The sequence below is a fragment of the Cucurbita moschata genome, unplaced genomic scaffold (assembly GCF_002738365.1).
Source record: "Cucurbita moschata cultivar Rifu unplaced genomic scaffold, Cmos_1.0 Cmo_Scf00024, whole genome shotgun sequence".
Lineage (NCBI taxonomy): Eukaryota > Viridiplantae > Streptophyta > Magnoliopsida > Cucurbitales > Cucurbitaceae > Cucurbita > Cucurbita moschata.
Window position 1 is genome coordinate 3,663,224 of NW_019268540.1, and position 13,309 is coordinate 3,676,532.

The following is a 13,309-nucleotide window of genomic DNA, read 5'->3' on the forward strand; positions in this document are numbered from 1 at the left end:
TATAGACATGTGCGGTGAACGTGGATCGAACACGTGACCTTCAGATCTTCAGTCTGACGCTCTCCCAACTGAGCTATTCCCGCAACGGGTAACTCTCTTGTGTAGAAATGAGTTGAAGTGAAAATGTTAATATGATGTATGGCATTTAAGGATATACATGAAAAAGATGAACATGTGACCTTTGCAGGTACACAACGACTTTGACTCTCGTTTGCAGATGGTTCATGGATATAGAGTGTATAGACATGTGTGGTGAACGTGGATCGAACACGTGACCTTCAGATCTTCAGTCTAACACTCTCCCAACTGAGCTATCCCTGCAATTGGTAACTCTCATGTGTAGAAATGAGTTGACGTGGAAATTCTAATATGACGTGTGTTAATGGGTTTAGGGATATACATGAAAAAGAAGAACCATAAGTGATGTATGTGACCTTTGCAAGTACACAACAAAAGACTTTAACTCTTTTTTGCAGATGGTTCATGAATATAGAGTGTATACACATGTGTGGTGAACGTGGATTGTACACGTGACCTTCAAATCTTCAGTCTGATGCTTTCCCAACTGAACTATTCCTGCAACTTGTAACTCTCTTGTGTAAAAATGAGTTGACGTGGAAATTCTAATATGATGTGCATTAATGAGTTTAAAGATATACTTGAAAAAGATGAACCATAAGTTATGTATGGGTACAACAAAGGACTCTAACTCTCTTTTGAAGATGAATCATGAGTAAAGAGAGTATACATGTGCGGTGAACATGGATTAAACACATGATTTTTAGATCTTCAATCTAATTCTCTCCCCACGAAACTATCTCCACAATTTGTGATATCAAATTGAAAGTGCAATGAGCTAACTTAAGATTCGTTGGAATGAAACTCTATCATGAGTAGTCTTGGATCATTGCGTTGCTGAGAAACATGTTTGAATCAAGAATTTCATCATGGTGATCTTTTTATAGGCTATATCTCATTTTTGTATAAATGTGTTGACATGAAAATTTTAATATGAAGTGTGTTAATGGGCATAGAGATTCTTCACAACGTTGAACCATAACTATGTATGAGACCTTGGTGGGTACAACAAAAGGCTATTACTCTTTTTTGGAGAAATGAGTTGAAATGAAAATTCTGGTATGTTGTGTGTCAATGGGTCTAGAAATTTTTTGAGAAGATAAAATCATGAATTATGTATCAGGAGAGTTCATGTGCAGTGAACATAATTCAAACACGTGACCTTTAGATCTTCAATTTGATACTGTTCCAAGGCTATCCTCACAATTTTTAGTTGAAAATAGAAAATGTAATGATCCTACTTAACATTTTTCAACATTTTCAAATACAAAGAAACTTCGAGCAGAGGAGAATCCAACTAAGAGTAGTCTATGGTCATTGGTGTTCCATATAAATACATTTGTTTTCAAGGTGATGTGTATATTTTACGTTGTCATGTCTGTAGGTACCTAATGTCTACAACTCTCATCATCATGTTTGTAGGTACAATAAAAAGGTTATAACTCTCTTTTGCATAAAAGAGTTAACGTAGAAATTTTGATATGCTATGAACGTAGATCAAATACATAACTTTCAGATCTTCAATCTAATGGTCTCCCAACTAAACTATTTTTGAATTCATCCGATTATGAGTGTTTAATGTGGATCAATATTCTCTTAACTAAGTTATTCCCACGACTTGAAAACATCTTACATGTTTATTTTATCATTAGTGTTATGAATACAGATCAAACACATGCTTTCAAATCTTGAGTCTATCACTCTTCAGTCCCTACAACGTTAGTCTTGCAACTTAGTAATAATTTATGAAATGAAAAATCATAAATATCAAATTTGTAATTTAATTTTTTTCCTTTTTTTTAAAAAATTATTTAATCCTTAAATATTTAAATTGGTAACAATTTAATATTTAAATTTAAATATTTAACAACTTATTTTAAAATTTGTAATAATTTAAAAATATTATAGGAAAGAAGTGTCGATATAAAGCCTAAATGAATGGAAAACTAAATTACTAATAATTAGATAATTAAAAAACTAAATCATTGAATATCAATAAAAGTAATATTTAATCTTGTTATTAACTAATTTTGAAATATATCTCGCCGTTGGAAGCGAGTCCAACCCGCAGAAGCTTCGAAAACGGCCCCAAAACCACGACAAAGGCAGCAAAGCCGAATTGACTCTGGGGACGATTCCAGAGCCAACCTCCTGTTTCGTGAAAAACTGGCGCGAATACGGCTCTCCGGCGACCATTTTCGCCGGAATCTCAAATTTCTAGATTTGCTTCGGCTGCCGAGCAATTCGGTAACAACAAAATTGATTAGAAATGAATTTCTATGCTCATGACCTGTCTCCGTTGGATTTTAATTTTGGCCACTCCGAATCGTTCGGCCAGTCATTCTCTCGCCTTCGCGCTTCGTCCGCTATTTCTTCAAATGTCTTCCTCGATGAAGACGACGACGTTTACCGTCCTAGCTGGACTGCAAGAAATAAGGAAGAAATGCCCACCGGCTGCCCCCCCAATCGCCGGCATGACGGTTCGTCGCCTCTTCCATTGGGAATGGACTGGAGCCCCCCTCCTCAGAAATGGGTATCGGATCTTTTATTGTTCTTTTCATTATTTTGGGCGTTGCGTGTTCTTGTCATAGCTTTGGAATTCTGAATTATGAGTTTTGTCCTGAATGGCCGTCCGTTTTCCATTTTGGTTTAGCCTTTTATGACCATGTTCAATTTGTAAGTTGGGTGAAGTTGTTAGTTGCATTTAGTATCCCCATTACATTTCACCTTTTGGTTACGATTAGGTCGGTGGTAATTTGAATATGATTAGAGCTGACTATCGTTTCATTGGGCTATATATAATACTGTGGATGAAGTGATAGGAGGACATTAATCATTGACAGTTCGCTCGTTCCCCTAGAGTTAGTGCTTGAGTGCTTTTGGGCTTCGTTTAGCCCCTAATAAAGGTGATGTTCTACAATTGAGGAGGTACTTGGGAACTCTTCATTTCGGGATAAGAGCATAATCTTGTGGTATGCATTTTAATGCCTCTTTATGGGTGTTTGACCATGCGAATTTTTGTAATTGTCAGTTTTGTTCAACTCTTTTGGACGGAAGTTCCTTCTTGTAGGTAGTTGTGGAACTCCTTTTGTGGATTTGTTCTATATATGCCCATGTTCATTCTTTCATTCTTCTCAATGATAGCTTGATTTATTTTCAAAAAGGAAAAAAAGTGCATAAGAAAGGATAAGCCATTTATTTAGTTGTTCGTGAATTACATACTGGGTTTCTTGCAAAATACCTCTTAACACTCAACCGCCCTGCTGCTTGCAAGCTAGCATGTTGTTAGTAGGATGTTGATCGATACTGATCTGCTTTCATATGTCTTATGATATGATTTGGGGTTTGTGCTTTGGAAACTTCCAAAAAATGATCAATTGTCGATGGCTTGTTATAGTCAGGGCATTGAGTGTTGTTTGTTATGCCCTCTTACGGGTTTTTGGGTCAATTCTTTTGATTTGCTGTTATTTTGTACCTTTTTAGAGACGTAAGAAGTGGTTTTAACCATGGAAGATGACGTTGGTTTGACATTATGGGAATTTAACTAATGTAATGACCTGCTTTTCGAGTCTTCGAATCAGGGATTGCCACGTGGACTCAATGGTAAAAAGAGCGGTAAATTTTTTTCAACATTGTAAAACGCCATGCAAGGATTTCGAAATTCAAACACAATAGTAAAATTTGACGTAAAAGCATTTAAAGATACAAAATCACGTTCACGAAATCACATCAAAGCAGTTTAAAAAAATAACACAAGTTTCAAGAGATGACATTAAAATAATATTAAAATAACGAAGAAGAAAGATGACTCGATCTAAAGGCCATCCCTATAGCTGCACAGTTCCTTAAGCTATGTGCTTAGTTAGAGTCCTAGAGTTGGTCAATTCCATGGCTTGGGTTCGTTTCTAGCCCTCTTAGGGCTCATAAGGTTCACATATCCTATTTACTCCTATTCCAAGGGAGTATGTCAGCCATCGGAGTGTATTCGGGTTTCAGGGTGCACTTATTGCTAGTTTCCTACTTTCCAAGGTCTATCAAGTCATCGCGCTTCCTCCGCATAAGTCAGGGTGCCCTCGTATGTCTTGGGCACAAGGGTAATCTAGGTGTGGAAGATTCATTGCTCGCGATAGATGACCTCTCAACCTACCTATAACTCCATACATGTTTATTACTCAGCACTAGCCAGAAACTCTCCTAATGACACCTTATGGTGCCCCCTATTACTACGCCATTCCAGGCTAGAACAGTGCAAGGTTGGCTCTCCACTAGGCACAACCAAAACTCCCTCAGCAGTATCTAAGCACTAGCCGAAAGCTCCCTTAATGGCACCTGACAATGCTTCTTATTCTTATACCATTTCAGGTTAGAATAGTGCAAGACCGACTCCTTACTAGGCACAATCGGAGCTCCCTTAATAGTACCCTCTAATGTGCCATAGTTCTGAGTGGGTGACATTGCATTTGTATATGCTAAGCAGACCAGAGAGTTTCTAACTATAGTATTAGAGATTGGCATTTATGTTGGCCCCTGCAAGCACACTATCAAATTACTTTTGCTTTTATTGTCCATTTATATTTACTAATTGGAATGGATTATTCTGAGCTGTGAGCTACTTCATTCTCAGCCTTATTTACCTATTTTATACTTTGTAGTGTATTATTGAAAACTTTATTGTTTCCTTGTTAAAAAAAAGGATGGACAGCACACGCTGTGGCCTCATGATCCACCCACTGGATGGAGTTATTGTGTCACGATTCCTTCTTGGACGACAATTCCCAAATCAAATGGTTCAGTTCCTGTGGTGGTAATTTCCTTGTTTTCTGTTGTTAAATTATGATCTTCCTAGTTTTGTAAGCCTGCTATTCTATTCAACTTTGATCTGCAGTATTCTTGTTATTATAAGGTTGTTATAGACTGCTTATATTCTTGGCTGGATACTTATTTGTTTTTAACATGGCTGTAGTGCTCAATATTGTAAAAAAGCTTTATGTTTTCTTTCTCCTGCTCAACATTCAAACTTTACAGTTTTACACGGTTCAAGTTGGACTGCAATCCCCACAAGGTATCACCTCTACAAGAGGAATATCAAGAAGATTTAATGAGTTTCTAGAGCTATTTTACGAGGTCACAGTCATTATCTTATGCTTCTTAAAATTGTTACTGTCCTCATTATGTACTATTTATATCAATTTTAGACGTTACTGTAATTTTTCTTCATTCATGATTTGGCAGATTCATCTTTAAGCATGCTTTGAACTTATTAGTGCTCTTCATTATCTTTTGTAGCTCAAAAGAACATTGCCCGAGAAACATTTGCCTCCAGCTCCTTCAAAAATGGTTTTGAGAATGAAAAACAGTACATTTCACGATGAAGTAAGTCTTGTGTTTCAATTTTTCTTTATTTTTTACGTTATCACTGAAGGGTAAAACTGTTTAATCAAGTAGGAACGATGTAATTTTTTATGATTGACAATTCTGCCTGATAATGATGACTTATCAAATCAAGGAACTGAAAATAATCTAAAATGCCATTAATATTTTCATTGTAGCGGAGGTCTTCCTTGGAGGAATGGATGGAAAAGATTCTGTCAGACATTGATGTATCGAGAAGTGTTCCAGTGGCAAGTTTTCTTGAACTGGAAGCTGCTGTGAGATCTTGTAGGTGTCATATGGATGCATGTTGACATGTTAAATGAAAATCTTGAGCAACCACTTACGATTTAAGTGAACATATTAGACATGTTCGATGGATGATTATTGCCTATTATTGTTGTATATCATTAACCGGCTGCTGAGTTTTTGCATTTTAATTTTTCAGTTTTCAGTGATGTTGATCACCAGACATCTGATGAGGTTTCTTCTAATAGTATCATGGTCCAACCAATTACGCTAACAAGCTCAACTGTGCCTATTGCTGCTGCTTCTTCTGTTGCCTCCAGTCCACGTGATGATATTTGTTATGGGGGACCTGAACTTGGAACTCTAAGACATAGAGATGATGAGGATGCAGAATTGGGAATGGATAAACTTGCATCGGAAAAAGCTGGAACAGGCCTGGAAAATCTTGTTGTAAGATCTAAGGAAGACGTTTCCGTGAGACGATTCCTTGCATCAAAGGTATGTGTGCTTTTGATTGTGGGTCATTTATGTGTACTTAAAGTATCTTCATGATGTGTAAGATCGGATGCTTAAATTTATTGGGAGTTCTATTTTCGTTTCCTTCCCATTTTGGAGATTTGTAACAATCCAAGCCCGTTACATATCGCTGTTAGTCTCATGGTTTTAAAACGCGTCTATTAGGGAGAGACTTCCACACCCTTATAAGGAATGTTTCGTTCCTCTCTCCAACCGAGGTGGGATCTCACAATCCACCCCTCTTAGGGGTCCAACGTCCTCATTGGCATACCATCTGGTGTCTGGCTCTGATATCATTTGTAACAGCTCAAGCCCACCAATAACAAATATTGTCCACTTTGGCCACTATGCCCTTGCTAATATTCTTAACATATCCTGTACTAGCACCCTCACCAATATCTTTAGCCGGTTCGAGACTAGGAACTGTAACTTAAAAGCGCCAGTAAGAACGTTCTAAAGAAAACATCAATGCAATCTTAAACAAAAAGGAGGACTTTTCCCAAATGCAAATAATATGGCAGAACTTTAAAAGAAATGCCTGAAGATGAATGTAAAATTAAAATCTGAAGGGGGTCAATTGTCTGCTTTATTACCTGTTTGATATCATTGTCACTTAGATTTCAAAGAGCTAATAGACTGCCTTGAAATTTTTTCAGGATGAACAGGTGCCCATGGAATCGACAATAATGTCCATTTTAGAGGAGAACAAATTTTTACTGCAAGAGTTGGATGCTTCAAGAGTACAGCTGGAGTACTTGCAAAAACAATATGAAGAATTTGTGACGAAATCAAAGGCAGATGTTGAGTTGTTTATCAAAGAAATTAAATCTCTTCGAGATACACAGTTAGACATGAAGCAGGAGTGCAGCCAATTGACGAAGGAGAAATCAGAATTAGAGGTAAATTTCTTCTTTTCCCCGCTTAGGTTTCTGTGATGTCCCACATTGGTTAGGGAGGAGAACCAAACACCATTTACAAGGGTGTGGAAACGTTCCCCCTAGCAGACGCGTTTTAAAACTTTGAGGAAAAGCCCAAAGAGGACAATATCGGCTAGCGGTGGATCTGGGTCGTTATAGTTTCAATGCAGGTTCCTAGTGAGAATGATAGACACTGGATGAGGATCCCCTTGTTTAATACCTCAAGGCAGAATGATCTTACCTCTAGGCCTTCCGTTGATAATGATCGAAAAGCTGACTAGTTGGACAACCACAAATCCATTTCCTCCATCTATGACCGAAACCTTTAGCCAAAAGAAGTGCACCCGGAAAATCTCAACCCACTTTGTGAAATTCCAGTCATCAAGAACCTCATTAGTAACTAGGGAAGCATCCAAGATTTCTCTGTTTTCCACAATATCATTTGGTTTTCAGCAATAGTGTGAAGGATATGATTCAATCTATTTGACAAAACCCAAGCAATAATCTTATATGCACAAGGAACGAGGCTAATAGGACGATAATCAGATACTGATTTTGCATCCAGCTTCTTTGATATCAAGCTTATATAAGTTTCATTCAAGGGATCATTTATAATACCCCAATTATAAAAAAGATCGATCACAACTAAAAGGTCTTGTTGGTAGTGATCATGAGTGTTCGAAGAATTCAGAAGTAAAACCATCGGGACCTGGTGACTTACTTGATCCCAAAGAATTCACAGCTAGGAGGACCTCATCTTTGGTAAACTTCTTCAGATAATTAGCTCTTCACTTATTGGACACCAACCAAGGTTGGTAGGGAGGAAATTTGGGGTGCCCTTTGTGTATAAAGCTTGATAAAATCAGTGGATTCTTTTTCAGTCTCCCTTGATATGAATAGGCTATGCCCTTCACCTGATAACACTTCCATAACGTAACTTTTCCTCTTTCGGGCCGCCACAATGCGATGTTTTTTTTTTTTTTTTTTTGGTGTTTTCATCCCCTTCCTGTTGCCACTGTGACTTACATCCTTGGCGCCAATAGATGGATTCTTTTGCTGTCAAATATTCAATCTATTCACGGATAATTCTCCTGGAAATCAGCTGATCAAAGGATACTGGTCCAGCATCTTCACCACACCTACCTTTGTTCTAATGTTTATTGCCTCTCTATAACATGTAGTCTTTAATCTGTTTTCTGTAGAGAGAATTTCAAACTGAAAGACAAATTGTGATTGATGTTCTTAATTAACTTATATTCCGGGCGCCTCTCTCATGCCCCACTCGGCATCTGTCTAACGTATCTTGCTACTTTTGTGGTCTTCTTAAGTTCGTGGTTATTGCGGCTCCAGGAATTTCAAATGATTTTAAGCTTGATTTCGAGTATTATGTAGAATAGGGAAAATCGTATGCGTATCAAGTTTACAAATATCATGGATTGTGTCATGAAACTTTCTTAGAAAAGGATTTAGTGATCTACATTGCTGCAATAGAAGATGGTTCCTACATAGATATTAAGTTTTTCTCCGTGTATGCAATGTTTATTTGTCTCTCTAATAACATGTAGCCTTTCTTCTGTTTTGTTTAGAGGGTATTTCAAACTGAAAGACAAAGAATGGAGCAAGCCAAGATTGCTAATCAAAAGCTTCTTCATGATTGTGAAATTCTTCAATACCGTCTTCAAGACTCTAGTGTTGACTTCTTCATTGAGGAAGGAGATAAATTAATCTTGGAAACTGCTTCGACTGCTCATGATGCTATGGATCTATTGGCGACATCTGATAATCACATTAGCCTTATTTTAGCTGAGGTGCTTTTAAAATGCATTTGATTTGGGTCTCTCTCTATCGTCCCCTTTATTCTCTCTCATTCTTCGTTCATCCTGATCCTTAACGCTTCAAGTTTTGGTACATACGCACAGGCGAAGCTTCGTGCACACGATGCAGATGGCACGGCTGGATCAGCCAGTCCGAATGGGGCATGTGAAGGAGCACCTGACAAAGTATTAAGAAACATACTAGCAGATATGTTCGTCGAAAATGCGCGATTACGGACACAGGTGAACTCTGTCATTCGCTGTGCTCTAAATGCAAATCCGACCCATGAGAAAGATGAAAATGAATCTCTCTTGGGAGTGTAAGAAATTGTTGTATGTATGGGCCTTCTTCTGTAGTGACAAGAACAGGGGAGCTTGCTCTTGATCAGGTAACAAAAAAGCAAGAGGTTGAATTGAATGTGTGTGGCTTAATTTGGTATTTGTTGGCCATTTGATGAAGTTTGATTGACATTCAACTGAAGAACATCACCACTAAGTAAATGCTCAAATGGACGATGGGATTCTTTTGGAAGTTTTAAAATCTGAGTTTGAAAAGAAAAAAGTAAACTGTTGTTTGAAGGTTAAGCATAAATGAAGTGATGTATTTTATTTAGATCAAATATGTGTTATAGTTTGGTTTCGATCCATTCATATATCAATTTTTAGTTTAATTCGTTAAGTCTAATAAATGTTAAATTTGTTGACGTTGAACTTGTATGCCATGAAACATGGAGGAGAAGGAATGTACCTACTACACAAAAACTTCAAAAAGTATTTTTGTCACGCTCAAAATTACTTTCAAACATATTTTTAATTTTTTTAAATTAACTTAGTATTTGTTTTTATAATTATAAATGAGATTTTCATACCATAAATATTGAATTCGAATAATTATAAGCGTTTGAGTAGAGTAAGTTTTTAATACGATAAATTATTTTAAATATTTTAAAATCACTCTCAAACCTATCTTTAAAAATTTAGAGCTCGATGACATTTTTTATTTTCTAAATTTAGATTAATTCTTTAAATAGTATGTCGATCTGAGTTTTTGACATTCATTAACAACGAGATTAAAAGTAAAAAAAATAAAAATTCGAAAACCTAAATTTTCTGAAATTTTAAAATATAATCTATAGTTATAGGATGCAACAAGTTGCAGGGATAGCTCACTTGTGAAGATCTGAAGGTCGCGTGTTTGATCGATCCATGCCGCAAATTCGTTTTATTTATTCCTTTTGTTAATGGGCTGGGCTTTTTAAAACTGTGGAGGCCCAACAAGACTATACATAATTTTAGGCCCATATTAGAAGCCGCCGACAAACCAAAGGATCCGAGACCCGATTTGACCCGTTTTAGTCACTTCTCTTCGTCTCCTTCTGTTTCATTGTTTCTTATTAGTTAGAGGATTTGTTAGCTTTTCCTTTATGTTTCCTCTTCCTTAGAGGATTAGTTAGTTTCATTTTTTTTTTAAATCTTTTTTTATAAATAGACATACTTTACTTCCTTGATAAATAAGTTATACAAACACGTGCAACAATATATATGTTTTTTTGGCTTGGTGTTCGAAAAGTAGAGAACAAAATAAGAAAACGTATAGGTCATTGCCCAGCCAAAAGGTTGTCACGAGTAAGTCCATTTAGGAAACCAAAGACTAGAATCAAATAGCATACACCAACTTTCTAATTACCCATTTACCAACAATCATTGAAATGAAACGAATCAAAACGAACGTTAAATAAAGTTACCTTGATTGTGGACAAGCTTCTCCATTAGTACGAGGCGTTTTGAGGAAGTCTAAAATAAAGTTACGAGAGCCCAAGATCAAAATGGACAATAGGATCGTGATTCTACATTTAATATCATTGCCGACCTCCATATAAACTAACATATAAAATAAATATAAAGTGAACGGATAAAAATAAAATATTAAATCATTTAAGGTTTTTTTTTTTTTTAAAAAAAAAAACTGTATACAATTAAATTATCTAAAAAAAATTAAAATAAAAAAAAATACCTTTTATCATTAGTAATTAAGATATTATTTTTTTTAAAGATAAATGTGTGCCCAAAAATCAAATGAATTAAGTCGGTTAATGACTGTGGGGACCCAAAGGAAAAGCATCTCAATTATTTAATAATAAAATAAGGTTATTTATTTAATATGTATAGACTTCTATTGCTTGAATATTTTAAAAATAATTATTTTGTAATATTTTTTATAAAAAGAAATTATATATAGATAAAGTGTAAATTAAATGATTTATTTATTTATAAATAAATGACAAAATACAGCACGACACGTCGACATAAATATGGCCGTGACCGGAATGACACAGCCAAGCACTCAAATAATAACAACAAAAAGAAAATAATAAAATATAATAATTATTAAACAAGGAGAACCAGTCAAAGTAGGGAAGTATCTAGAAGAAGTTCAAAACTAGGCCAAACAATGTGGCGGAGAGAGCGGCGGCGACGGTGTTAGCGGAGGAAAACGGTGAGCCGCTGCCGCTGCCGCCGGGGCTCGACGCTGGACCGGAGCTTGGAGATGTTGCAATGGAGGTTGCAGGAACGTTGGATCTGGAGGCGACAACATTGATTGCTAATTTTTGACCTAATTCACAGTCTTGGTTCTCCGTGCTGATGTAGTAATGCTCGCCGGGAGCGGCGAGCACCATCGTTGCAGGGCTCGAGTCGATGCTGTCGCCAATCTCGTCGTCGTCGCTACATATATCGAACGATCTCTTTGTTACTCTTTGCACATCGTGTACTTCGGATCGGAAATTGAACACTGCAACGACAAATTTAAATGTCGGTAAATAAATGATTGTCGGATTATAAGCAAAGTCTCTTAAATAGGATGTATTGAACTCATAAATTACTCGAGATTATAAAAAATTTGATAACCAATCAGACTTGATAGAACTGTCGTTCAACATTGTTAGACCCAGAATTCTATTTTATCATTAATTGAAATCGAACTTACCTAGAGAATCGCCGACGGCGAATGTCTTGCCGGCAGCCCAGTTGGTGTAGAAAGCAGCGCCCCCTTGTGGGACGGTCCATCCGACGGCGTCTCCGACGACATGGGTCACTGGAGCTGGCTTTGGGGGTGGTGGACGAGCGTTGGACGGTGGAGGCATAGGTCCAGAGGCAGCGGCTGTAACATTGATTGCTAATTTCTGACCTTGCTGGCAGTGCCCATCCTCGCTGCTAATGAAATAATACTCGCCGGGAGCGTTGAAGAAGAACCTTGCAGGGCTAACGTCGATGTCCTCGCCGATGTCATCGTCGTCGCTACATAAATCGAAGGATCTCTTCGTCACTCTAACTACATCGTCCCCGGCTGAAAAATTGAACACTGCAACAGAATTGGGTTATTGGGTGATTCACAAATTTCAATTTCAAAACCTCAATTCAATCGAAGAAGAGCTCAGATTCTTACAGAGAGAATCGCCGACAACGAATTCCTTTCCGGTAGCCCAGTTGACGTAGAACATGTTGCCGCCCTGAGGAATGCGCCAGCCAGTAGCGTCTCCGACGACATGGGTCACGGGAGCGCGTCCGGAGGTTGGGGGAGGAGCTTTGGTAGAAGGCGGCGTTGGAGTTATCGGGGCGGCGGGGGCGGCGGTGACATTGATAGCTAACTTTTGACCTTGTTGACAGTGAGTATCCTCAGAGCTGATGAAATAATGTTCCCCTGCAGTTGTGAGACGCATGGTTGCTGGTCCAATTTCAATGGAGTCGCCGATTTCATTGTCGTCACTGCACATATCAAACGACGCTTTCGGTACTCTCGTAACATCATCCCTATCCGTAGTGAAATTAAACACTACAACAACAAAAGCCCAATTCATAATTTCATCAGTTTCAGCTAGAGAAACAGAGGATTTTAGAGAAACAGAGGATTTTAGAGAAACAGAGCTGTAAATTCCTTACCCAAAGAATCACCGACGGTGAAAGTTTTACCAGTGGCCCATTTAGCGTAGAAATCAGCGGTAGGAGGGATTCTCCAGCCGGTGGAGTCACCGACGACATGAACGGTCTGAGCGGCGGAGTGATGAAGGAACAAAAACAGAGCAAAACCCAGAACAAGAGCGACTTTGGCGGCCATTTTTAGTTCTTCCTCTGTTAATCTGCAAGCGAATATGAAGATGAAATGTGGAGAAGAGTAATGGGTATTATTTATAATGAAATTGGATTGAAAAGTAAAAGAGAAGATAAGCATAAGATTGAAGTATTGTACGGTGATGCAACGAAGACGACGAGAAGCTTCGGTCACTGCCAGGGGGCAGCGCCGGTCAAAGTCTGGATATGTGCTTTAGAATGATCAACGATTGGGGGCTGCTTGTGAATGTGAAAAGG

At 37.7% G+C, this 13,309-nt stretch overlaps 2 protein-coding genes, 1 long non-coding RNA gene and 2 other non-coding genes across 7 annotated transcripts in view; 2 read left to right on the forward strand and 3 right to left on the reverse strand.

The window, feature by feature from the left end:
- LOC111460600 overlaps nucleotides 1-461 on the forward strand; it is a 1,935-nt gene extending 1,474 nt beyond the window's left edge. The window contains exons 1-2 of one of the 2 annotated variants that reach the window (XR_002713438.1): nucleotides 49-88; nucleotides 188-461. This is a non-coding gene — a long non-coding RNA (uncharacterized LOC111460600). Of the gene's footprint in view, nucleotides 1-48; nucleotides 89-187 lie in introns of those variants that run through there. The other variant, XR_002713437.1, reaches the window with a different exon arrangement.
- Nucleotides 11-83, reverse strand: TRNAF-GAA. Its single transcript has one exon. It is a non-coding gene; the product is annotated as a tRNA-Phe (tRNA).
- TRNAF-GAA lies at nucleotides 249-321 on the reverse strand. The gene has a single exon. It is a non-coding gene; the product is annotated as a tRNA-Phe (tRNA).
- A 1,677-nt stretch (nucleotides 462-2,138) lies between the features above and the next one.
- On the forward strand, nucleotides 2,139-9,635 carry LOC111460595 (PX domain-containing protein EREX-like). 2 transcript variants are annotated; one of them, XM_023103791.1, is made up of 9 exons: nucleotides 2,139-2,611; nucleotides 4,772-4,882; nucleotides 5,104-5,202; nucleotides 5,365-5,451; nucleotides 5,628-5,736; nucleotides 5,897-6,195; nucleotides 6,870-7,112; nucleotides 8,717-8,938; nucleotides 9,050-9,634. In XM_023103791.1, exons 1-9 carry the CDS (start codon nucleotides 2,348-2,350, stop codon nucleotides 9,266-9,268), a joined length of 1,653 nt encoding a protein of 550 aa, XP_022959559.1. In that variant the 5' UTR covers nucleotides 2,139-2,347; the 3' UTR covers nucleotides 9,269-9,634. The 2 variants fall into 2 exon arrangements, with proteins under 2 accessions (XP_022959559.1, XP_022959560.1); XM_023103792.1 differs by lacking the exon at nucleotides 5,104-5,202 and having other exon boundaries at nucleotides 9,050-9,635.
- Nucleotides 9,636-11,189: 1,554 nt separating this feature from the next.
- Nucleotides 11,190-13,309, reverse strand: LOC111461118. The gene is made up of 5 exons (XM_023104605.1): nucleotides 13,191-13,309; nucleotides 12,884-13,080; nucleotides 12,390-12,776; nucleotides 11,931-12,305; nucleotides 11,190-11,735 (listed from the first exon to the last, which is right to left on the reverse strand). Exons 2-5 carry the CDS (start codon nucleotides 13,056-13,058, stop codon nucleotides 11,368-11,370), a joined length of 1,305 nt encoding a protein of 434 aa, XP_022960373.1. The 5' UTR covers nucleotides 13,059-13,080; nucleotides 13,191-13,309; the 3' UTR covers nucleotides 11,190-11,367.

What these genes read in the sequence shown, in the direction of transcription:
- LOC111460595 (XM_023103791.1), top strand. Translation starts at nt 2,348, where the DNA reads ATGAATTTCTATGCTCATGACCTGTCTCCGTTGGATTTTAATTTTGGC. An exon ending in GGAAGCTGCTGTGAGATCTT is followed by an intron (nt 5,737 to 5,896) that starts GTAGGTGTCATA and finishes TTAATTTTTCAG; the next exon opens with TTTTCAGTGATGTTGATCAC. An exon ending in AGGAGAAATCAGAATTAGAG is followed by an intron (nt 7,113 to 8,716) that starts GTAAATTTCTTC and finishes TGTTTTGTTTAG; the next exon opens with AGGGTATTTCAAACTGAAAG.
- LOC111461118 (XM_023104605.1), bottom strand. Translation starts at nt 13,058, where the DNA reads ATGGCCGCCAAAGTCGCTCTTGTTCTGGGTTTTGCTCTGTTTTTGTTC. An exon ending in CACCGTCGGTGATTCTTTGG is followed by an intron (nt 12,777 to 12,883) that starts GTAAGGAATTTA and finishes TTGTTGTTGTAG; the next exon opens with TGTTTAATTTCACTACGGAT. An exon ending in CGCCGTCGGCGATTCTCTAG is followed by an intron (nt 11,736 to 11,930) that starts GTAAGTTCGATT and finishes TTGTCGTTGCAG; the next exon opens with TGTTCAATTTCCGATCCGAA.